At 42.7% G+C, this 24,539-nt stretch overlaps 2 protein-coding genes across 2 annotated transcripts in view; one reads left to right on the top strand and one right to left on the bottom strand.

Annotated features, from left to right (window-relative positions):
* Positions 1–782: 782 nt before the first annotated feature.
* LOC140276965 (ephrin-A5b-like) overlaps positions 783–24,539 on the top strand; it is a 72,978-nt gene continuing 49,221 nt past the window's right edge. The window contains exon 1 of the mRNA XM_072371830.1: positions 783–1,535. Coding sequence (XP_072227931.1) covers positions 1,411–1,535 — 125 coding nt within the window. The 5' untranslated portion in view covers positions 783–1,410. The remainder of the gene's footprint in view (positions 1,536–24,539) is intronic.
* Positions 15,573–24,539, bottom strand: part of ghrb (growth hormone receptor b) — a 171,740-nt gene continuing 162,773 nt past the window's right edge. Inside the window, exon 9 of the transcript XR_011909060.1 lies at positions 15,573–15,582. The gene's annotated coding sequence lies outside the window, so the exon portion shown is untranslated. The remainder of the gene's footprint in view (positions 15,583–24,539) is intronic.

Below are 24,539 nucleotides of genomic sequence, written 5' to 3'. Positions count from 1 at the left end.
TATCCGGGATAAATCAATGGCTGATAATGGCTTATCTGGCGCAGAACAGATTCATTTTTAAACAAACAAGTGAAAACTGCTTTTTGTCACGGTTTCAATGAGGCACGGCTGAGGAACCAGGAGTGGAACTTTATTTATTAGCGAAATTAAGAGCGTCGCTGGAGTGAAATTAGCGCTGAAAACTGTCCAAAAATGGATTATTCCCAATGAGAGGGAACTTTTAACGCAAAAGTGACAGATGGATGGTGGCTAATCAATAAAAAGAAGTGGAACCGGTGACTTGCGGTGCTGCGTGTTTGTGGAAATGATCTGGGATGTGTTTACGGACCTGGGAAGCGCAGATCCCAGGCAGGAGGAGGGATGTTGGTTTTGTAAGCGAAACGCCCGTCACCCAAAATCCAAGCCAATGAGACGGAGCGCGACCGTGAAAGTGTACACTGCAAGAAGTGACTGCAACAACAAACAGCGCTGCAGCGGCTCTGAGCGCATTCCCACATGTGGATCACGGGTGCCGTCGGTGATTCTCTGAGGATTTTATTGCCCCCCCACCCCCGAATTCCACCCTGCTGGTCTGCTATGAGAGGATTCCTGGTGAACCGCAGCTCTCACCTCTTATACTGTAAATAAGCCCGAGAAGACGCAACAGCGCCAAAGAATAAACGCCTAATGCGCATTTTTTTCCAGCGTTCCCCGGCTGGCACAGTAGGAGGGAGGAAAGGAGAGAGAGACAGAGAGCGAGGGAGAGGGGGTGGGAGCGTGTAAGGGGCTGGAGGAAAGTGTTGGTGGGGGGGTTGGTCTGAGAGAGCATGGCAGCAGGAGCCACAGCGCTGCGGACTTCCCTCAGACCCAAACACCGCTTGTCGTGCGCCCGTCAACACAGCCGGAGATAGTGCGCGTCCAGCCGCAGCTGCTTGGAGTTTAGTTCCGCTGAGGTCGGTGCCGACGTGCAGGACAAGAGCGGGTTCAAGCCGCCGGACCAGAAGAAGCCGGTTCGTGTCTTCTTTTCGATCTCCATTAAACAGTTGGAGAGACCCCCAGCCGAAGAGAGCGAGCGCGCAGCCACTGCTTTCCTGCTCCTTTCACTCACTCATTTTCTAGACACGTTCTTCCTGAGCGCTGCCTCCTCACTGGAAGATTCTGCGCGACTTGGAGAAGTGTTGGCAGCGCTGCGCGGAGTTGAGCCGGAGGAAGGTTGTTCGTGTTCAGCAGAAACACCGTCAGGCGTCTTTACCTGACTGACATCTGCGCAGTTAAACAAGTGAAGACTTTACTTTACAGGACATGCACTGACTGTTAAAACACAGGCCGGATTTGCCGTTTTCGAGCTTAAATTTGCGTTGAAGGCGGAGGAAGAAGCTGAAAGTGCTTTTCACATTCATCAGCAGAAGGGACTTCAGCTCATGAGCAGAAATGCCGCAGGTGGACACGATCCTCTTCCTCATCCTCATAATTGGGATGTGCGTGTACGGCCAGGACCCGGCCTCCAAGGTGGTGTCCGACCGCTACGCTGTCTTCTGGAACCGGACCAACCCAAAGTAAGTGTCACCCGCTCGGCGGCTCTTCCGCAGGGGCCGCGGAGCCGCGGAGGCTGCGCTCCGGCGCGCTCTCAACAGGGTACCTGTTTGACTGGGTACAGTCGGCACACTGTGACCTATATTTGTAGCATTATCACTTAACTGGTAAGAGGAAAACATGCTACTACACCTATTTATTACGCGGGTTGTCACCATTTTACAGTATCCGCGGAGAATGTCCTCCGTCAGCCGCGCCTCCGACACGCCGACTCTGACTTTTCAGCCTCACGGTGATGGTTACAGTTACATTTCCCTCTCTATCGTTATCAACTTTGTACTCAGCTGAGCCCATTCAGCGCCGTAAATCTCCCGTGACAGAGCAACAACAAGGCGTTTTCACCCGCACACGCTCAGCGTGCTCGGGTTGAAATGCGCACTCAGTTAGAAGTGCTCCAAGGAAGGTTCAAGTTGAGCTGCAGCTGAGTCGCTACCGGCCTGTTGTCGTTGATTTCAAATGGCAAGAGTTTTTGGTGACAAGTGAAGACTCGTCCTGTGAGAGTTTGTAGGTTTTGCTGAACAAACGTCTTCAGCCGCTCCTCATTTCTTGGTAATTTGCTTCCAAGCAGCCAGACTTAAAAGTGATCCCAAAAGTTCATTTGAGTAATAGTTCTTCAGGCGTTCAGAGGATCTTTTAAAGTTTTTCTTTGCATATTTACTGATTTATTTTTATTTTTTAGACTAATTTACTTGCCCTTGTAAATCACTTAAACGTGATTTATGAATCCTTCAAGCATAGAAATGTCATCTAAATCAGACGGTGAACCAGACAACCTTTAGATCTTATCTTTAGGCACTTTGTTACAGCAGCCTGTGCAAACACACATATTTTGTCCTCGTTTATTTAGTTGTATTTACAGAAAATACCAAAGATCACGGAAAAGTATTTTTGCACCACAAGATGTTTCCCAAAGTGAATGAAAAATGATTCTTTGGCATATTTCAGCAGAGCGTGCTGTGTGGAAATAATTCAGCAGAGACCTTATACAGAATCTGAGAGCTGCATCTGAACCTTCAGTTGATCCATCTAATGTTCGCCGAAGCCTCATCATAAATTCTTAAGGAAGGGAAACAGGGAGAAAAGGCTGAGCTGTGCCAAACGACACAAGAAGTGGACTGAAAATCAGTGGCAACAGGTCTTATGGAGGGATGAATCCTCCCCAGAGCCCGGACCTCAACATTATTGAAGCAGTGTGGGATCATCTGACAGAGAACGGAACAAAAGGCAGCCCACATCCAAAGAAGAGCTTTGGGATGTCCTTCAAGAAGCCTGGAGAACTATTCCTGAAGACTCCTTAAAGAAATGAGGCTGTGTTGGAGGATAAAGGAGCTCAGACCAGATATTCACTTTAAAGCTCTTTAAAACTATGCAAACTTTGCCTCATTTAGTTTATTTGTATTTATATTTGAACATGTCTCAGTAATTCACTGCACCTATTTTCATGTTTTGCATGCAGTGCATAAAGAAATGAGGGTGGCTGGAAGCCTTTGTGCAGTACTGGATGTCACACCGGTGTGCGGTTGTCTCGGAGTGTTGGTATCTGTTGATCTGGTTGTTTGCTCACCGAAAACGGTGACTTCATGTTTTGATACTATTGCGAAATATATCCTAATGTGTGTGTGCAGGGCCACCTCCCTTCTTTAAGTGAGTCAGTGCCTGACTGTGACACTTGTGCACATAGTGATATAATGACTGTGTGCGGCTCTGCTTTGGACAAGAGTGCTGCTCTGGCTTCAGTTTCAGCATGAGTCAAAAGAGAAAAAAATAATCAGGACACGCTCAGGGACATAAAACTGGTTTGTTGGGCTTCACAGTGGAAATGTACACCGAAGCGGCTGTGTGTGTTTATGGTGGTGACCCTGAGTGTTTGGTGAGGAGCAGCTCAACAGACGGATGTTAATGATAGAAATGCAAATGTGTGACATCAAAGGCACCTGATAGACTTCCTGAGTCTGATAGCGGCTTTCTGTCCTCCGCTTTTTGGCTTTCAAGCAGGTTCCCAGCTTCCAAGTCTGGTTTCTTGGTTGCCATGCTTCCCCCGTCCAAGTGTCCCCTCCACCCCCTCCCGGCCCACGCTGGGGCAGACAATGAGGGGGTACACAGGGGTATTTCAGCAGCGGCCAAGGCTCAGCGTGGTGCTTGGTCTTGTGAGAGATTCACACATGCTGAGGTCACACACTCGATAGTATCCAGGCAAGTCGTGGGTTAAGGAGCACAGAGGGGACCGTTGTCAGGGTCAAAACCGGGGCAGTATCGCCGGCCATGGGGCCCGGTGACGGCCCTGGCACGGCACCCCGCCTGGGCTTTGTCTTTGCAGAATGCAGGCTAAATAAATGAGTAACTCTAAATGACTGTCTCCTTTTCTCATTCATGACTTTAATTTAAACCTGACCTAGGCTGTATAATGTAAACGAGGGCCGCGCATAAAGCCCGGAGCCCCCCCCTCCCCAGTGACCCGCAGGAGAACCTAACAGTACTCCATACAAGCCCCAGATCCCCGCTGTTTAATGTAACCATACTCAGTGCTGGAGCTATAAGAACCTGCTGCGGCACAGCCCCAACTTCCAGATGAGCTTACTTATCCCGTCTCCTGCCTCCTTCGCTGCACGTTTGACCAAAGTGAGGGAAAAATGGCATCCGGAGCTGCAGTCCACACTCAGCCATTCATGAAATCCCCTACAGGAGCTCTGGAATTGAAATGGGAAGTGAGTCGTGAAAAATGGAAATGTGTTGAAATTTTCATGTTTTTTCCATTGTTTCCAAGGAGCTTAAAGGAGCTTCTCTGAGATTTAGATCAACATGTCTCCTTGTTTGCAACGCTTTGATCTGAGGAGAACGTCTTCCTGTGCTGATGTCTGATGCTTGTTAGGCTCAGATGAGCAGGCTTTAGTGTAGAGGATGTGGGATCTACAGCCCTGAGGACGGTCTGACCTCGGCTGGAGTTTGAAAAGCTCCCACAGTGACAGCGAGTGGCTGCGCTTCTATGAGCAACTTAATGAAATTAAAGCAAATACCAATACGAGGGAGGCTTGTTCGACAGAAACTGCTTCGAGATACTACATATAATGACTGCTCTATTTGTTCTTTGATGCTAAATCTGCTGAAAAGAACAGAAATGACCTCAGATAATTGTGCTATTTTGATATTTGCTGTAATTTGCTTGCTGTAGTGGCTGCAGGAAAAAAAAAGCATTTTTCTGTCTACTTAAAATTGCTCCATTAGTCTGGGGTTGTGCATTGTGCATGGAGCTGCTCCGCTCTGGAGCTGTGTTGGAAAGTCTGGGAACGTCCAAATTTGGACATAAAGTTAAAAAATTACGTGATTTTAAAAAAATACTGCAAAGTTGTGTAAGAAATGTTTTGCGTGTGACTCGGAGAAGGCACACTTCTGATATGGTTTTAAACGAGTAATGCATTGTGTCTCTAATATTCACTCATTATATCAACATATTATCACTGAAGCTCAGGTTTTGATGTTGAGAGGAGTTTGTTCAACGTTTTCATGAATCGTGCCTCATAAATGTTTTTTTTTAGATTAGTTTACTAATATTTATAATGATTTATTCGTGTATTGGGCACCATTTAACAGAGAAATTTTGCAAAAAAGTATAGACTATTAAGACATTATAATGTCCCATCTTTACACGAGAGACACCAGAACATTTGGCTCACATACTTTTTTTTTCACTAACATTTTACAGTTCATATATACACAAAATTTACCGGTGCTTCAAACACACTCAACTCGCTGCAGTTTTCTTCCTAAACACTAGGTGTCACTAAGGAGAAAATGGCTCCGTGACACCGCAGGAGTCGCTCTAGTCGTCATACACAAAGTATAATATGCATACACAAAATTAACTACACGCTTTGAATTTCTCTGTTTCGCTTTTAAGAGGTTTATGTTGTTTTTATAACACTTTGGCTCTGTTGGGTTTCGTTTCGTTTCCTGTTAGGACAACCGCCAGCAACGTAGGCTAATCCACCACCTTGTGGTGAAATTACAAAGTCCAGTTTGTTTAATCCGTGGAAATGTGTCTGGTTCTTGTTTTTTTTTTTGTTTTTTTTTAGCTTTTTTAAAAGACTGCTAAAGATTAGTTTCTCATGTACATGGAAACCCAGCTAAAAACTAACTGCTGGTGTCATTAAAGTCCCACTGTGGCAAATACAAGTCTTTCAGAACTCATCTGTGAACCAGCCAAATTGTGCATTTTAAAGTTTTTGCCTTTGAAATTGCTCAGGATATACCTCCTCTTCCTCATTCAGTGAATGGAGATCTATGAATATGCTAAACTATCCTCACCCACATCAGCTAACACCACCCTTCCTTATATAAGTTTCTATCCATTGAGCTATAACCGTATGTCCAATAAGCCCAGTGAATATTAATATATATATATACATATAGCCATACATCTTCAAAACAAGTGAGTGATTCTCAAGAAATCTGAAGGATTAATATGAGGCTTATCAGGTATCATTATGATAATATGTTCAATTTCTACATTTTTAATAAATCAGGTTCTGTTAGCTTCAGGAGGCAGACAAACTCACGGGTGCTAGCTAGCTTAGCGCTTATAGGGAAGTCGAGTTCTTAGGATCAGCGGCCCGCAGTGGAGGCGAGGTCAAGCCAGAGGTCGCAGCACTTAGCTACATAGCTACATAGGTTAGCCGGGACCTAGCAAAGCGAAGTCTTGGCAGGGTCCTCACAGTACATGCAAATTAGCTTTACAGCCCCACCCCAAGTAGTCAGGACTAGTTGCTGCCGGTTCCTCCAGATAGTGTATGTAGCACACACAAGCTGCCTTTCTGAGACTTTGAGTGGCGCTCTGCAGAGTAAAAGGAAAAAAAACTCCTCAGCCATAGATTTTGCTCAAAATATGTCTTGTAACACATAAAAAAAGACCTTTTGGACATGTTAACAAGGTTAAGATTGATTTTTAACAGAGGGAGATTTGAGCTATTCCTTAATATAAGTTCCAACTTATGAACTTTATTGAAGCAAAGCTATAGAAAAAACATTCTTTTTTTCTATAGCTTTGATCTATTAGATATTAGATTGTGTGACATAATTAAAAAAAGCCATGGCTAAGCCTCCATAAAATATGGTTTGTTTGATGAGATTATTAAAAGAATACTGAGAGTAAAAGAATAACAAGTTCATGTGGTATGATTTACATCGCAACGTATTATTAACAATTATAGTACAAATTCTACAGTCTGTATTCGGTAGGAATTGCAAGAAAATGGCACCAAGATCAAAACATCTCAAGAAATCCAATCCAGAAAAACACAGACTGTAGCGTTTCACACTGGAGAGGCTTGTGGAAGAAAAAATGAGCCACATATGTTCCTTGTCAGCTACACCGGCTGTGTTTGTAACCAAATGATGGAATAAAATGTAAGAGTTGGGTATTTACTGCTGCTCTGACAAGCAGCTATTAGTGAATTCCCTGCTCACCAGCTATTTAGCTGCTTCATTAAAGCCCACCCGGGTCCATATGGTCCACTCGCAGGCGTCGCCTTTGCCCTAGGTGTTTATTTGTTGCTGATAGGTGGGATCAGCGGAGAATCAGGGCCGAGTTCCTTCCCTAATCTTGCAAGCTGTTTGTGTCTCCGAAGCCATGGAAACTGATACCCCCCGTCATCAAAGAACCTCAATGGGTGGGACTAACAACCTGACAGCTGGGAGAGAGGGATTCCAGCATTGAGGGAAAGCACTGTCACCCCAGGGGTTTTCTTTAATCCCTGATAATGCCCATCCAAAGCTTTCCATAGCAGATGCAACATATTTCTCCATGAGACAATTAAAGAACCTTTTCACTCTCCTGTTTTCATGTTTGGCCTCAGTGTTAACTTAAAAGACCTTGCTGATGATCCAGAGCCCCCCCCCCTTCCTCCATTTCTGGACACTCTGTGGTTTTTGCTGCAGGTAAAAACCTCAGAAACCTCCTTGCAGAGATTTCTTCTCATAGGAGAATGACCTCCGCTATTTGCTTTTCTTACACCGCTCTCTTTTTAATCTCCACTTAAATACACAATGCTCCATTTTTCACTTGGTAGTGAGCTGATGTTGTGATAGTTTCCCAGTGGCATTGTGAGTTGCCCCATTTGCATTGTTCCCAGTGTTTACCCTCGCTTTCCCCTCTCAGCCTTTTCCCGGCTCCCTGCCGCTCGGTTCCGCTTGGATTAAAAACGGACACAAAAAGGCAACCACGTCCAAATATTGACTGGGTCTCAGGACTGCAGCCCTCTCCCAACGCCAGCACAGACTGCCTGAAAGGCCACTATTGTTCGGCTCGTACTCAGCGGCCCATAGCCGCCTTTCAGCTATGCAGAGACAGACTGAGAGAAGGAGGAGACGGGAGAGGTGGTAGAGGAGAGTGTGCATATGTTATCTGAGGTGGGGCAGGGGGATTGGAACAGGAGGGAGAGCATGGATATGAGAGTAAGAGAAGCCTCCACATAGGAGGCCAGAGGCTACAGCAGGGGGAACAGTGCCCAGGCCATGGAGTCCTGGGGTGGGGTCAGAACGACTGTTTCCACCCTGAGGAAGTGTCAATCTCCAGAAGCATCAAAGAGAGCTGAGTGAATGTGATTTCCTGCACCAGGGGCTTCAGAAACTATCAATAAACAGAGCATGAGAGGCTTCTTATCTGAGGTTTACCTTCCATTTTATTAGAAAGTGCAGGAGCATTAAGCCTCACAGCACTTTAGGCTCCCAGCAAATGAAATGAAAAGCCAGATCACAGATAGAGAATCTGCCATATTCTCTTCTTTCAGCCCCCCACCCCCCGCCAACTGTGTGTACCCTAATCAGTTTTACCTTCCATAATGTACTTAGGAAGACTAAAGTTTCTGGTCAGTTAAGCTACAGATTTCATGCTCAGCCTTTTGCAAGCGTGGGGGGAGGCAGTGATCATGCAGTGACCCCCGTCACTCCTCATGCTCTCTTCCACCCTGCCTGCAGAGAGAAGCTGCCCCGGCCCTCCCTCCATGCTCTGAATAATAAGGCCGGGGCCTCAGGCTGCCGGGGCGTGATTGACAGAAACCAGTGATGAGACACTGCTAATAAGTAGGCTTCATTGGTTTACAGCAACATTTGTCTCATGCTGTGGCACAGCAGATGTACCGTGGTCACAGTTCCGAGCAAATTGGTGCATTTTTTTTCTATCTATCACTAGGCTTTTTTAGACTTTTCGAAATATACATCTTTTCTAGATGTTTGACAGTGTTTGAGCCCCAAAATAAAAAGTCACTTTTAAGATAAAGCATGCAGTTCACTTCATTGTACTGCAGTTATGATCCAATCCAGCCAAACCGATTTTACATTATTATTTTATTCGTGTGAAACCGAATATTATTAAGGAGGCGTAACCAAAAAAAAACTAACTGTGAGGCAGCATCATTACTCAAATATAAATTGTCAGTTTTTTCTGAAATTTTTATGGAATCAGAGGAAAATCCTACGGAAAATATGTTTGGAAGTAAAAAAATATGACTTTTGACTTAGTTTTCAGTAGCGTGAATTAATAAAAGTCCCGTTCTGCTACTGCAGGACTTCGAATACGATGTAGCAAACAAAAAAGCCGGATTCATTTAAAATAAGCAGCCAAACATGTGATACATCAGACTTAACATGAAAAACATCAAATTTGCTTTCTGGAGAAGCCGACAGAGGGGATCGAATTGCTAATCTTGTGAATGAGAGGCATGTTTTTCTGAGCTTAAGCCAGGAGACGGTGATCTACACAGTTCTGCTTTTTGCTCTATCTGCATTGGAGGAAAGAGACAAAAAGCTTAACTGGATAATGACACAGAAATCAAACCTCTGGCAAACAGTGCAGGGATTCAGGACTCAGCATAGTTAAGCTGGTCCTTTTTAACCAAAATATGGTGACCTTCCAGGTAAAGTATTTAAAAACAAACTTTATCTTGATCATATTTTTACCTGCTTCATTCGACTTATGTCACGAGAATTTATTAAAATAATATATGTTCATCTGGGACTAAAAGAATGTTACACATGGTGTAGATTGGTGGCGGTGCGTCTATATAAATTACAGAAAAATAACTCCACCTTTTTAGAAGCTGTTAAGCCCTTTCAGACATGAGAGATGTAACATTAATGGCTTCATCATTCTATAGAAGTGATGGCATTCAGTGTTAATTTAGTTTTAACACACCTCACACCTGTGAAAGTGACCACGTTCGGCGCAATATGTGACAATAAATCAAGTGTGGTGTAATGATTTATAGGGTCCCAGTTTTCCCACGATTTATATCGGATAAAAATATCCCTTTTCTACATTTTAAAGCTATTAAACTTTCACCCGAAGGACATCGTCTCCGTACCATCGCTGCTAAAGAGAAGTCACATCACAGTTCTTGTGTTTCAGTTTTCTCATAACGAGATGATGTCTTGTCACAAAGATTTAAATCAAGCTAACAAACACGCAGCTTCGAGTTCAACAAAGCGGCGGCGGAGGCGCGCAGCTGAAATATTGATATATGCTCAGATAGAGTGAAGAAGCTGCAGCTCAAGCTCTTTGAAAACAGAGTTAGTTGTTGCAGCTAATTATCGAAGGTGGACTTTATCTATTAAATAACCCAATCTGTTGATTCCTCCGAAGAACCTGTTAATGTAACAGCTGCAGGTCAGACTTGTGGTGTGTTGGTAGGTCAACTCAGTCAGAAAAACACCGGAGAAAGGAACACGAGGCCTTGAACGCAGTCTGTTGTCACCAGACTATTGGAAACATTTCTGAAAGGGGCTATATAGCCTCTTTGAGACATGACTCTATATAGAGGAATCAGGAAAAAGCTGAGGTCTTTTGCTTCGAACACACGGAAAAAAATCTAGAAAAAGGCTTGTTTTTTTTTTAAATGTGCTGTGCTTGCTCAGAGCGAATTTCTTGGCTTCATCTCTGTGTTTCGTGGCTGTCGTGAAACTGCTGATCAAATGTTTGGACACATCTACTAATTAAGAATCAGGAGGTAGATGTGAAGAAACGTTTGGCCGCTCTTTAAAATTAACTGGAGCTTTCCTAATGAATTTTTGCAAATTACGTTTGAAATAACTGAAAGAAATATTCCTACTTTGATGCAGAAAGGATGTAGGTAGGACCAATATTTTAATAAGAGATGCAACAGGAAGCGGGAAAGTGGACCAGAAAACAATGACTTGATGAGACTCATTGTGTCCAGATGTGATTCTGTTTGAGTTTGAGATGCACAGCAGTCAGTGTGTTAGTGGGGGACTCCTCAGGCCTAATCTCACTCGGTCTCACTCCGCTGCTCAGAGGTTCACTTTTCTGCCGTTTTAATCTTGGTGGGGTTTTTTTTTTGTTTTTTTTGTGTACCCTGTTAAATGCGAGTGGTGAAATGGCATCCCCTGTGTCTTTGTAGGCACCGGTGAGGGTATTAGCAAAGAGGCTCTAAGGGGCTTAAGAGGTCAGCCTTCCTTTTGTGTGGAGACACAAAACACTTCCTGTGGGACCCTTCACCCCTCTCTGTTCGACACTCAGAAAGCCAGGGCCTGCCTGACCATTCACATTAATCAGCCTTAGCCCCTAATGACTGCAGTAAAGCTTCTGGAAAGTGCTTCCAAAAAGGTCCTAAAGAGCCACTAAGCTGCTAACAGACCTGGCGCAGCTGATGCTGTTTGCAGGGCAGCGCTAAGCATCAAAGATGGCAGGGTGGGGGCTCATCAATCCTGGAATCCCTCTGCAATCCCTCCTACCAAAAACAAAAAATCAGGAGTTGATATTGTTTGACCAGACCTACTTATTGCATTGAAACAACTGGCCCAGTTTCCTGAAGGTTCACTCCGTTTTCCAAGGTAAAGGATGAGTTGATTCATCTGGACTGAAAGGAGGAAAGCAGAGTCAGATGTTCTGTCTCTAAGTGATCACAGACTGAAAAATGCTCAAATTTAAAAGGTTTCCTGCACTGACTCTTTACTCATGTCTGTGGTCTTATTACGCAGAGCGAGCGTCCCTGACAGGGAAGTCCCTGCTGTCCCTTCTGCTTTTAATGAGAGAACTGGCACCTCAGCAGGTTCACACCGAGCACAGCTCCAGCTGAAATGTAGATCGGCCTCAAACGTGTTGTTGATAAAAAGCACGCGTGATCATTTTGACAGCAGGGCCCAAACTTCTGAGTAAATGTTTCTGGAAGTATATCTGGGTCAACGCGGCTTTGGGGGGCGGCCTGAGACAAAAAGTATGTGGACCTCCTCGCCGGGACGATATTTCCTCAGTTTAAACGGCTGCTGATTTTCGGCTTTCTGTGTATCTTGGAAGAAATCGGAGAAAGCTGATGTGCGAGCGCATTACTTTTCCAGTTCGTCCTGTGACTCATGTGTGATCGTACGACAGCTGTTTTCTTTTCTGGAGCCACGAAGACAAACAAAACACCTCCGATGAAGCAAAATGTCCATCTGTGGGAGACGCTGCTGCTGTTTGATTGCTTTTGTTTCTCGGTTTCGAGTGTCTCATGCAATCGCTGGGGTATGAGGGCTTATCTGATGGTGCCTCGGAGCCACAACACAGAGGAAGTTTTAGCTTGTTTAGGCGTTTCTAAAGTCCTGCGGTGATGAGAAGTGCTAAAAGAGCAAATGTTCTTTATCCGCATGTGATGAGCAGTTGTTTCATGAACTTGGTGTGACTTTGTGGGACCTTACATGTGGCTCTCTGGCCTGTTGAAACTGAAAGTGTTTCCTCCTGTTGGATTTCTGCACGCTTAGTGCTCTGGGACCTATAAAATATTAAAAAAGCTGTTTGTGATCTCACGATACAGTCTGGACAAACCTTCACACGCAACCAGGAGAAATCCAGGTCAGGACGCCATGACTTTAATAGAGAGGTCGACACGTTTTTTTTCTGGACTTTCTTTTCCTTTTTCTTCTTTTTCACTAATCCTCTCCTGGCCCGTGTGACTTTTGGTGATGAACGACTGTGATTAAATAGTTTTTGGTGTGTTGTCATTGTGCTGCTTGAGCCGCAGGGTCATTAATTGAAATCTCAGAACATTTTCCAAAGACGTGGCTGACTTCTCCTCGCTTTGGCCTTTTTTCTCTGCGTGTGGAGGAGCGGGAGCGCAGGCAGCCATTTTCCAAATTCGACTCCATCTTGTTTCACGGAGTGAAAGTGGGTTACGAATCCTGAGATGTCACATGAGCAGTTTCAGATCTTTTCTGATCCGCTGCAAAGAAGAAAAAGAAGAAAAAAACTCCTCCTGTGAAGCCTTCTCTGTGTGTAATTTACTCCTTAAAGTCAGAGTTTCCTAAAAAGTTATTTCTACATGTTATTCTTGTATTTCTGATTAATTTTACTTTCCTCCTCGTATATCAAATAGTTTTTGTTTCTAGATTCTTGTTGACTTTGGCTTAAAATGAGTTTAATCTCGTTTTTCTCTCTTTTTTTTCCTGCTTGTTGGAAGGAATTTCAGAGTTTTAGGATTCTATCTGACAAAGGAAACATAAAGATTGTGCTGCTTTTAAAAACCACTTAAAGAATTTAGAAAAGTGTTTGTAAACCGTGTTGGTATTTGGCGACACTTTGCTGGCGTGGCTGATTAGCGCTGAATTTGGGTGCAATCAAGGAGACGCACTGCCAGAAGAAAAAGAAAAGAAAGGCCTGAAACAAAAGCTCAGCAAGGGACAAAGGCACAGCTCCTCCGTAAGATTTCCTGAAATCAGGCCACAGCAAACCTCTTTCTGACCTTCAAACTAGTCCAAGACGCATCGTGTAATCAATGAAATCTGGTCAAGACGAATCCTAATAAAATCAAAGGCATCGACTTGTGTTTTTTCTCTTGAATTTGATGTGAAAACCGCACAGTTTACGCGTCAGATTTGATTCTTCTACCAAAATAAAATAAAGTCAAAGGCCAGTTACCATGTGACAAGTTAAATAACTGAAGGACGTTTTGCTTAAAGTTGAATTTTCTGGGATACATGTGCCTAAAATAAAGCTTCACGATTGTGTTGAATCCCCCTTTTTTCTTTTCTGATTGACCTACTAACACACCCACGGTCAGCCATGCTGTGCGTGCTCTCCGCACCGATCCGTTGGCGTGTGCCACTGCTGATGCCCCATATGAGCCGGTACATCGGTGCGTCATGTCCGCGGTCGCCGCAGCAGCACGATGGGAACCTGCGGGCAGACGCTGCTCACACTGATGATCCCCTTTTATGTCTTGCCTCCATCAGGGCCCTGAGTTATTCTAGTGCATAATTGATGGAGGAGTTAGAATAGCAGAAGTAATGCGATGAGAGGGTGCAGCCAAGCGGAGCGAGGGATCGCGTGCGTTGTGCTGCAAACATTGCAGGGGACGAGAGGAGGGCATCTGGCGTAACAGGTCCCAGCGCTGAGTCGTCACCGCCTCAGCCAATGGCAGCTCTGCTGTGCTCTGCCAATGAAAAGCCTCAGCCTGAGCAGAGTACTACGTTCTCGTGAATCAGACCAGAGGTTGTTGATGCTGCCTTTTCCAGCTGCTGTCGCCTTCCTATTTCTGGTATTAAATCATTAAGGTAAATCTCATTTAGAAATGAGATCATTAGGATTTTAGCGATGAGCGGAGAGGAGTGATGTGAATCACTTTGATGTGTTTGTGCCCTCTGAAGGCTTCCTTCGCTCTTGTATCACATGCTTTATGTCGCCTTTTGTGGAATCGGCTCGAATAGGGTGGACATCACACCTAAATGAGCACCTACAAAGAGAAACTAATGGCCCAACAAGCTTGCATTGTCTGTGTAACAAAAGGGGACAAGGTCACAGATAACCTGCCTGGCCGGCTTCAAAGAAACTGAAGAACTCAGGGGGAAGAAATAAAAAACAAAGGTCTCGGCTCCCGCCTTTGTGCTGTCTTGGTTCAACAACACACACAAAAAAAGGAACAAATTCTCTGCAAAAACACAATTTTGTTACTTTTTTCCCCCAAATAATTTGAGCTTACTAAGCTAAAATAAAGGTTAAATGCATAAAAGTAACACGGTTTGATTATTAAAGCTTTATTTCACATTTGCAACAACTTTACTTTAATTTTATGATTGGAACCAAAAACAGGACTGAAAATACGCAAGTAAGCGAAAGTCATACAGTGTAATGAAGCTAATTATCAGTAAAAGCTCTATTTATTAGGGAATTTTCTGCAAAAGAAAGCTGGTGAAACAACAATTTTCTCTGTTAAAGCAAAATATGGTTTAAGGAATGAACTGAAGTGGAAAATCTGGAGATTACTTCAGTGTAATCAGACAAAGATTTGCTTAAAAAAAACAAAAAACTATAAAGAGTGTTTAATTTTCTCCTCACTCTATCACCTCTTACAGAAACCACATGACTCCTGCATCCTGTGTTGATTGTGTATCAATTAGTTTCAAATTTTGTGTCCTAATGTGCGAAGCTGGTCACGGCTAATGGGAATTTATTGCAATTTCACAGGCAGAGAAAGTGTTTCTTTTTAATTCTGCACCAGCCAGCGTAATGAAAACAATAAGTAGTGCAGAGTTTTGTGTGTGTGCGGCTCTGCAGACGGTAGCGCGGAGCACAGACCTGTCCGAGCGGGGCACTTAGGGGCTGCTGGACCGGGAGTGTGCCTATTAACATCATAAAATCCCACTCATAAAGATGTTTTATTTGTTTCCCTGAGTGTGCCGGCTGCTTGGGTTTCCATCAGGAACTTTTATGGCTCGGTGCTCATATTTCTGTCTCTGGATGGAGGTGACTATTAAGTTTTAGTGGACTTTTGTAAGTAGCAAAAGCCTGGTCACCAAAAGTTCACTAATCACTTTCTTTTAATATCTCGTATGAATATCGTTCTAATGGAGTGTATTTTTTATTTTTTTCACCTGACGGTGCAGCTTAAAAGCCCCGTCACAGGGAAATAAATGCAAGTGACCATTATTTCACTTTATTGCATGTAGCTGAATTAATGATGCAAAGTAAATTTGCCTAAAATATACATTTTTATCATTAATCAGACCGTTTCTCGTTATGGTGCCTTTACACTAAATATCTGAAAGACATTTTTAGGATCGTAAATGAAAAAAAAGAAAGAAAATAGTCAGAATTATTGTAAAATTTACAGCTTAATTTTGCTGTATTTGACAACACTTCATATATAGCTTCTATCATTTAGAAAAATAGAGTTGAAATAAAAGTATTGAAATATTTGACCAGGTTTGTATGCGTGGCAAATTAATAATATTAATTTGAAAGGAAAATGTAGTTTTGTGGTATCGTATAACTCCTTTAGAGTGTATATATATGTATATATTTTACATTAAATAAAAAACATTTAAAAGATAGAAAAGGTAAGCTATTGGTTTTTCAAAAAATCTCTTAGAATAATTTAATTTAAAAAAATTAGCATGTGTGCAATCTTAAATGTGAACGGAAATAATATATTTAGTTCTGAGGTTATTCAGCCAAATTTAAGGGAAAAATAAATCTTTTGACATCTTTTTAAGTGGAGCTAGCATTTGCAGTGTTGAGCCTTGCTGTAAAGCTGCCATGTTTCTGGTTTCTTCTGTCACTTTCCCTCAGTTTTCCTTTCTTTGAGCCTTTCTGAGCGTAATCTGCATTAAAGGGGATGAACCGATGGAAGGAGAAGATAGAAAAATGGACCATCTTGTGTGGATGTCGAAGTCCTGTGACTGCTCCTTTGGGTCACGTGGTCTCTCCAGAAGTAGTGCTGCTGAGGTCCAGACACGCGATACACAGGGGGGTTAGAGAAACACGCCCGCTAAGACGTCACACACATTTACCATCCACCAGGCCACTCCTGTGCGGAGGCAGGCCCGTTCTAAATTTTGCCCAGCAACCCGGCGGTGTAGTGGGAGATGTGGTGTTGTGGTGCAGCACTGCTCTTTGACACACTTCTGGCCTGAAATCCTTTTTTTCTGATTATTTCAAACCACAGCAAAGAGATTTACTGTCTGTGTCAGAACTAAATTTGCTTCAGAATTGTTGAAATTGTTGAATAAGAGCAACTTTGGCAGCAACAGCCCCATTGGAGACCTTCCTTTTTCCATTAGGGTTTCATCTGTCTATATCACATCTTTATTGTTCTGGAAAGTGGTCCAAAAATTAGGCTCCAGTCCTTCCAAACTACAGCCAAAACAAATATGCTAATTTGAGCCAAGTGTACCCCCCTCCCTTGAAAAAACAGAGGAGTGTCATTTCATGAAGACACCAATCAGAATTAACTCGTAGCTCGGCGGCCAATGAGGCGTGGCGCAGCTGTGTCAGCTGTCGATTCATTGGCCGGTTGAGCACAGATAACCAAAACTGTGCCAGAAACACCAGGGTAGAAATAACCCAGAATTATTGTTGCCTGAAGGAGGAAAAGCTCATAATGCAGCATGATGAATTCATACTGCAGCAGCCTGCTGCTTTCTGGGTAATGTAAACTGAAATGGCAACAACTACCAGTGTGGTCACCACTGTGACAGCGAAACATACACCCAGCTGCAGCAGCCATGCCAGCATGAATGTTGGGAAGTGACAGGAAGCTGAGTTAGTGTTTTCTCTCTTTACTGCAACGTCATTTTTAAAAAAATTTTTCCTTTCTTTTTCTAGTTTGATCTATAAAATCATCTTAAATCCCTGTTAGAATTAGCTGAAATGATATTGATTTATTTATATTGCAGTAAAACGAGTATTTCTCTGCAATAGAAAGTCTGAATCTTTCTAAAAAAACATTCACATCTGAGCTGTGATCCCTGCAATAAATGCTCCATGCTTTTGTCCACGTAAACACGTTTAACGATGGGCATTTCTTATCGCTATCAGTCCTGTTACAGAATAAAAAATGTTGCTAATCGAAGTTTTTGCAATAGACCCGAACTTAAATATAGAGCCACAATAAAGTTGTTTTTTTTTTCCAATAATTTTTATTCAATTTTTTGTTAGACTCCAAATGTTTTATTAAAAAATTAAAATTAATTTGACAAAAATTTTGTGGAGTGTCCAAAAGAATTTTTCACTCATAATTTAACAGAATTTTTTCCGACATTTCGTGCTTTCCAAAATTTGTTAAATTCCAGAAATTTAATTGAGGATTCATTTATTTCACCGTACGATCTCAGTTTATCTTCACTAATGATGCTAAAAAAAAATTAAAAATAGATGTATAATGTTCTCATTCTATATTTTTGGAAAATTAAAGAAATTAATGAAGCCCAAAGTGTTTTTGTATCATTGTTTTCTGCAGCAAAACCAAAACTGAGGGTAAAAAATCGTCAAAGCAGAAGCGGTTATGGTTCTGATTTTTATTATAAAATGTAGAGCCAAACTATGTTAATCACAGTCCTTAAAGTAACTGTTTTGTTGCCAGAATTTATTTGTGCAGAAGCAGAATTTTCTCAAACTGAGGTGGAACATTCGAAAATGTCTTTTTCCCAAATTAAAAAACTTTTCCAAACTGGAGCTAAATTTAGGTGTTCAAGCTTAGAAAGTTAGAAACGGGCTGCAGGCTGCCTCTCCACACAGCTCTGCTCACCCCCGGCGTCCAGATGTTTGTGATCCAGCTGCTGCCGCTCTGCTATCAGATACGAGAAGGGTGATTAAACCCTCTCAGACCTCAGAGCTTTGTTCCACCCGCTTAAGAGACTCACCTTTACCCCTGACTGCTCAGCTGATCCCCATCTCTCAGCCAGAATTGAGCTGAAGTCACTTCCTCCATGTGTGCTGCACGGACTCGGTGGACATTAGGTTATTGTGTTCATAAATGTGAGTTCTGTCCGCCTTCGCACAGCACAAATCTTTCAAGTCTTACGGAGTCTGAACCAGATCTGCTGAGGTGATCCTGCACAGGAAAGTTTCAGATGCCGGCCTGATGGAATCGGTTAATCGGTGACTTTAATTTGGTGTCGTGCTCCGTGGGTTCAGACACATGTTTAATCTGCTGTCTGCAGACTTTGGGGAGACGGTGCGGTCGCACTCACTAATCACATACTTTAACACACACGCCACGCATGTCTGCACACGGAGGCAAACACACACAGATGCAGAGTTGTGAGCAGGGTGTCATATGTTTAGCCTGTAAGTCAGCTGTTTGATCATAATTTGTGATTAATCAGCCATGAGAGCTTTTGAATTAAGTACAGCTTTTCATGTCAGAGTCACTGCAGTCTAATCCGTCTGGCCTTTTTCTAAATGCTTTATAGTTTAGCAGAGCAGATGACACAGAGAAGGGTGGCTGGGTGCTGTTGCTGTTTTGCATGTAGTGTTTTATTACTAAAGTCTTTAGGGTTACTAAAGGTTTTTAGTCCCAATGAGGTCTTGAGCTCAATATATTTTGGCCACACTGAATAGATTTGGTTTTGCTTTACTTAGTGTTGGCCCTCACATGCAGATGCTTTAGTAACTGCACGATTTTAGGCGGTGAGGAATCTTTACTTTATTTTCTGACTCAGACACCCGGACAGTGAAAGTAACAAGACGGTGCAAGAAAGAAAAGAGCAGCAGGGCTGTCACAACAAAAAATTTAGAATAAACAAGCCATTCTTCAAGTGTATTCGAATATGTAAAAAGCATAAAAGCATAACCAAACAGGCCTGCTGTAGCTGACTGCGCTGAATGGCAGGCAGTCAGGTGATGTTGACTCTCTTATGTGGTGCATCTGCAGCCTTATCGGGTAGCAAGCTAGCAGCTGAATCCTAAATACTTTCAAACACTACTTCGCAGTTATTTGTTGATGTGTTTGTCCTCTTAGGATGGCTTTTGTCTTCTGTTCCCGTTATTTTCTTAACAAAGCAGCAAACGTAACATTAGCTTATTTTAGTGAGTGGTTATATTAGCTTAGCGTGCAGTAGTTCAGAATGATCACAACGCAGACTACCTCTAGCTGTGTGGCGTAAGCCTACGACTGGATGCACTTACAGGCTGTAATTTTCTATTCGAACTGTTACTGACAGCCCTAAAGACTATTTTTTATTCAAAACCAAAGAAACAGCTGATAAACACTTACTGTTGTGGGATTATTGGCATCCTTTAAATGTTTTTGGGATGTACTACATTAGCCTAACATTAAAGCCAACATGCTAGTATGTTGCTAATAGTGCTAGCATGTTGTGGTTAGGTATAACTGTGCCATCTTTGCTTTCAATGTTTATGTCTGCAAGTTGCTTTGTTTACATTTTTTAGCACTTTTTACGAACTCATTATTTTCAGACTTTTAATTTTGAATGTTGTTGTTTACTTTAAATTATGTTCAAATGCAGATTCCCACCACATGAAGCATATTAGGAAGAAGTCAGGGTTTTCAGTTGACTTCATGGTTAATGGCATAATAATGAAGCGGGAGCTATAATATTTGCATTTGTAGAAATGAACTATATGATTAGAGATGAAAAGCAGGATGATTGCAGCCTTACTATATTTTGGTGACCGTCAGTGATGAGCTTTCTCCCTTTGATAATTAACTAAATGAAATTCTCATTCTGTGCCTGGCAGAAGCTCCTCCATCTGGTGTAGTATCAAGTCACAGTTAGGACCCAGAAATTTGCTCAAAGCACCATTTTTGACAAATGCTGGACATTAGTGCAACTCTGATTATGTTCATTTTACAGCACAATGCTGCCATAAGTTGTAGAGCCTGCAAAGGTTCTGCTATGAGGAGGATTTTCATATAAATCTGAAGAAACAATATCCTCCCAATTATATCATTGCCATTAAAATGCATCAAATTCACCCTGCATGGCATGTCCTGGGCACACTGTTCCCTCCCCACAAATGTTTCTCCTTCTGCCCTTTTGTTCCGCTCCAGAATGGAGTTGACGCGTGTGAAACCGAACGTGATACCAGGGGCCCGAGAGTTCATTATTTGCTGCTGTTCTCACGGGGCGAGTGAAAAATCACTCCTTTGTGTCAAGAAAGAAAGAGCCTTCCTCTGACCTCATGGTTACGCAGTGTAATGTCAAAAGGCCCAGAGGTTTGTGTGGTGTAGCCACACCTACTCTGTTGAAGAGCCGCCATGGGATCAGACCAGGGTCCCTCATTCCTGAGGCAGAGAGCTGCAGAAAAAAAGGCATCTTGCAAACAAATGTTTGGATCCCACATCATATACCACACTAATTGGACTTTGGCTGCTCAAACCATCTTTTCTCCAAATCCAAATAGTGCATTTTCTGTGTGCCGTCCACTTCAAACCACACTAACTCACTAACTCTTTTTAATTGACATTTCTTCGTTCTGATGTAACGCCGCGTTCTCTCAGACGAGAGGAAGTCGTTGTTATGGTGATATCTGCGTAGTTAGCAGCTCTCTGGTCACATCTCTGAGGGTAGACCAATAAGAAACACTTTTCTACCATTCAGGTGTTAATTAAAGCTATTATTAAAGTGTCATTATTCTAAATGCTTCTGTTTCTTCAGATTTTGCTTTATTTTTGTTTATTTTTTTTATTTAAAACAAGAAAAAAAGCTTCCAGAAAAATCTGTAAAATTTGCTACAAACAATTGTAATTTTCCTTTATTTTGGGTCGACATTCTGCTGTGATACGTTGTGTTTTAGCCTCGATAAACTCGCTCGGTATTTTCATTCAACTGGCAAACTCATTATAGAAAAAGTTCCGTCAGAGCTTGTCTTGTAGAGCTAACACTAATTTTAAAAAAAATAATTATAATTTAAGAAATTTCTTACTGACCAACTATTTTTATTTTAGGTAAAAAGAGGTTTTATTGATTTCCCAACTTTCTTTTACTGTGTCGTTTGAAGAATTTGCAACTTTTCAACATATTGTTTAGTAAAATTCATCAAGTCTTGAAAATTCTTGACATTTTCAGATGATAAACCAATACTTTCAGGTCTTTTTCATCATCGATGTGACCCAATTCAACTTTAAAATACGTAGATTTTGAGCTTGGAGGGATGATGAAAACATCAGATCCTTCTCCTCAGGTCTTATTTTTTTGATGGGTCTTTGTTTTGATGGGTTTACAGAACAACTCCACCTGTTTAGGACTAGGGAAAGATCCCGGTTCGGTGTGAAACAAATCATTTCAGAACCTTGCTTGTGCCACTCTGTAACGAGTTTGGCTGGGAAATGTTGAAATTACACGTATCTGTGGTTTCTACAAACGTAAACCGGTTGGTGTTTGGCCCGTTTTGTGATATCCTGCCAGCTGCTTTTTACACTTTTTAAAACTTTACATTTTCTCACCTTTCAGGGCTCCATCATATACTGAAACAGCAAGGAGAAGATCAGCTGCAAAATGCTTTATTTTTGCAGAAGCTGTTGTCTGATATATGTTTTCACCAGTTTCAACAAAAGCAGACATTTAGGGTTTAAGAGTATATCTAAATTGGCTGGAAAGACGGACATGTATCTGCTGCAGCTGCTGAAACCTTTAATACATCCAGATAATTCCAGATCCAACCTGGATCAGAGGCAGCAGTGGCGTTCTCATAACAAATCCGGGAGTGATATACGATAGTCAGCTTTAATCATTCATAATTATGACATAACTCAACCAAAGCGGAGCTCTCATGAGGTTGATTTTGGACTGAGCACTGATGTTCCCTCCAGTTCTTCCTTCTTTCCACCTCCCTCGGATAGCCCTGCCTTGTTAGCCAGGAATGTGAAAGAAAAAAGGCACATTTCTGTTAAATTAAACCTTCATGGGAAAAACGTAGCTTCTTCTGTGGAGGAAAAACTTTTAATGGATTAAGTGGCTGCCGTTCCCACCCGGTAATCGTACCTTGGTTTATTCAAGCTAGATGTCCCCCTTCCATCTGCCCCCAGGCTAATAGGCATGGCTAGCGTAGCTCAGCTTTAGGCCCTGGTCCTCCGCCATGAACTTGGCTTTCTTGCCTCTCTTCACCCCATTCATGTCAGCAGGCCCTGGCATTCTTGTTGGGCTTTTTAAGTGTGTTCACTTTGGACAGCGATGAAAGGAGTAGGGGGAACACGGGATCTTAAATCACTTAATGAGGGGAGACAGGCAACGCTTTTGTCCAGCTTGTTCTGGAGCTGCGTCCAGCCAAAGGCCTCTAACGGGCTCTGACACCTCGCTCCGCTGCAGACGTGAGTGTGTGTGTGTGCGGGTGCATGGCCAGCCGTGCTTCAGCCGGCTTGGTTTAAGTGTCCGTGCGATTTTTATTCTACATCTCAACAATTTATTCACAGTTCTTCACCAGCGCGGCATGTTTATTTGGTCTATTTTGTGTCTTGGTGTATCGGGAAGCATATTTGCGTGTGTGGTGAGGATGAAGTAGGAGGCAAAAAGAGGCCGCATCATGTGTTCGGCAGCAGTGTCGAAGCACAGGGTCACTCCCTGCGGGTGTTTGGCCTTCGCCTGAAGTTTCCATGCACTGACAGAGAGTGAAGGGAAAACCCACAGAAGGAAATAAACAAGAAGCAGCAGTTTTACTGTTGCTGTTTGGTCAGCGCTTCATTCTTCAAATTCCAACATATCCCTCTGCTGATCCTGTGAACCAAACATACACATTTCTTGATGAGGAGTGTGTAAAACTATTAAACATTTTAATAATACCCAAGAGTGCCCAAGCTAATTCTCAGTTTTTTCCTCTGAGTGGAAGAAAGTCATGAGGCCCTTACTATCAACAGGGTTTTAGCAAAATAAGCCCAAATTGGAATATAGCTTTTATTGGATTTCTTTATTAGTGTAACTATATGATTAGTGGTTCCCATTTTTTCTGTCTTGTGTCACCTCATCAAGTTCAATAAAGTCTATTCAAATAACATTTAGAGGTCCTGAAGGGGGGAAACTAATCATAAATTCAGGACAGATGGTTGCAAAGAATGTGTAAAGGAAGAATTTTGCTGGTTACTTGACTTTTTTGTCCTCTTAATCATCTTGGGATGTTTATGTGCCTCTTTGAACTCCTACTTTAGAGTAGGAACGTCTTCCCAGCATAATGAGTCAATTCATGAGGCTATAAAAGGATTAGATTACTTATTTTACACCTGTGTTTGACTTTCCTCCACTGAGAAACAAGGATTTTGTGGGTGGATCAGTCCCCTTTGGAGCTTTCGGCTAACTTTACTGGTTGGGATGCTAAGGCCACTTAGGCCATTTCAAAGTCTCGAAATGGCTTCATCACTGAGGCTGGAAGCAGTAATAACAGACTCTCGGTCAGAGGAACAGAGAGGCTTCCACTGTGGCTTTGACAGATTGAAAGCAACTGTTAGGCCCAGTTCAAACTATTTTTTCTTTAATTTTCTATGTGAATCACAGGTGACGCTTTTTTTTCCTACTTTAACAAAACAGAAGCAGGCTGCACAGGCAGATCGTTACAATTAACCGTTTTTTTTAAGGTAACACGGATTGGAAGCATGACACGCAAACCCCCCGGTTTGTGCTTCTCTTTGTGAGAGCCCAGGAGGTTTAATGCACTCTGCTTTCAGGTGACACACTTTCACGGCTAGCTCTCCGTGTTCTATTCTTCGGAGTGTGTTATTGCACTAAATAAAGCTTAATGGGTGTCCACTGTGTCCCAAAGTACCAGGTAAGAGTGCCATTGAGGTGCAGTCCAAACCACAGCGGTTTCCATTTTATTTTTGCAGCATCCCTGCCACTGTACCTTCATTACTACATTTGCATTTTGCTCTAAATCTGACTGCCTGGTAGTGGTCGTTCATCTCTTTTCTTATACCCATTACCCGTCCTCATAATTACAAAGAGACTAATGTGTTCAGACTAATCCGTTTCCAACTTTGCTGCTCATCTCTTTGGCATTAATTGCTGAGTAACTACACAGCCTTGGTCGAAAGTAGAGTTAGCTTGTAGCAAACGACTACCTCCTTGACTGCTCCACACTCCTCCAGCCGTGAGATGAGCTGCTCTCTGCTGTGTCCTTCACGACAGGTGAAGTCTATACGCCACAGTTAGTCCTTCTCCCCGTCGTGCACTACTCCCACGTTCCTGCTTACTCCACATTCTCCTCTGACATTTCTTTCTAAGGTGTGTGTTGACCTTGATGGCTGTATGGTTTGTCA

This window comes from Leuresthes tenuis, unplaced genomic scaffold (genome assembly GCF_036924035.1).
Source record: "Leuresthes tenuis unplaced genomic scaffold, fLeuTen1.0.hap1 SCAF_19, whole genome shotgun sequence".
Taxonomy (NCBI): Eukaryota; Metazoa; Chordata; class Actinopteri; order Atheriniformes; family Atherinopsidae; genus Leuresthes; species Leuresthes tenuis.
The sequence above is the reverse complement of the archived record's forward strand: the minus strand, read 5'-3'. Positions and strand labels throughout refer to the sequence as shown.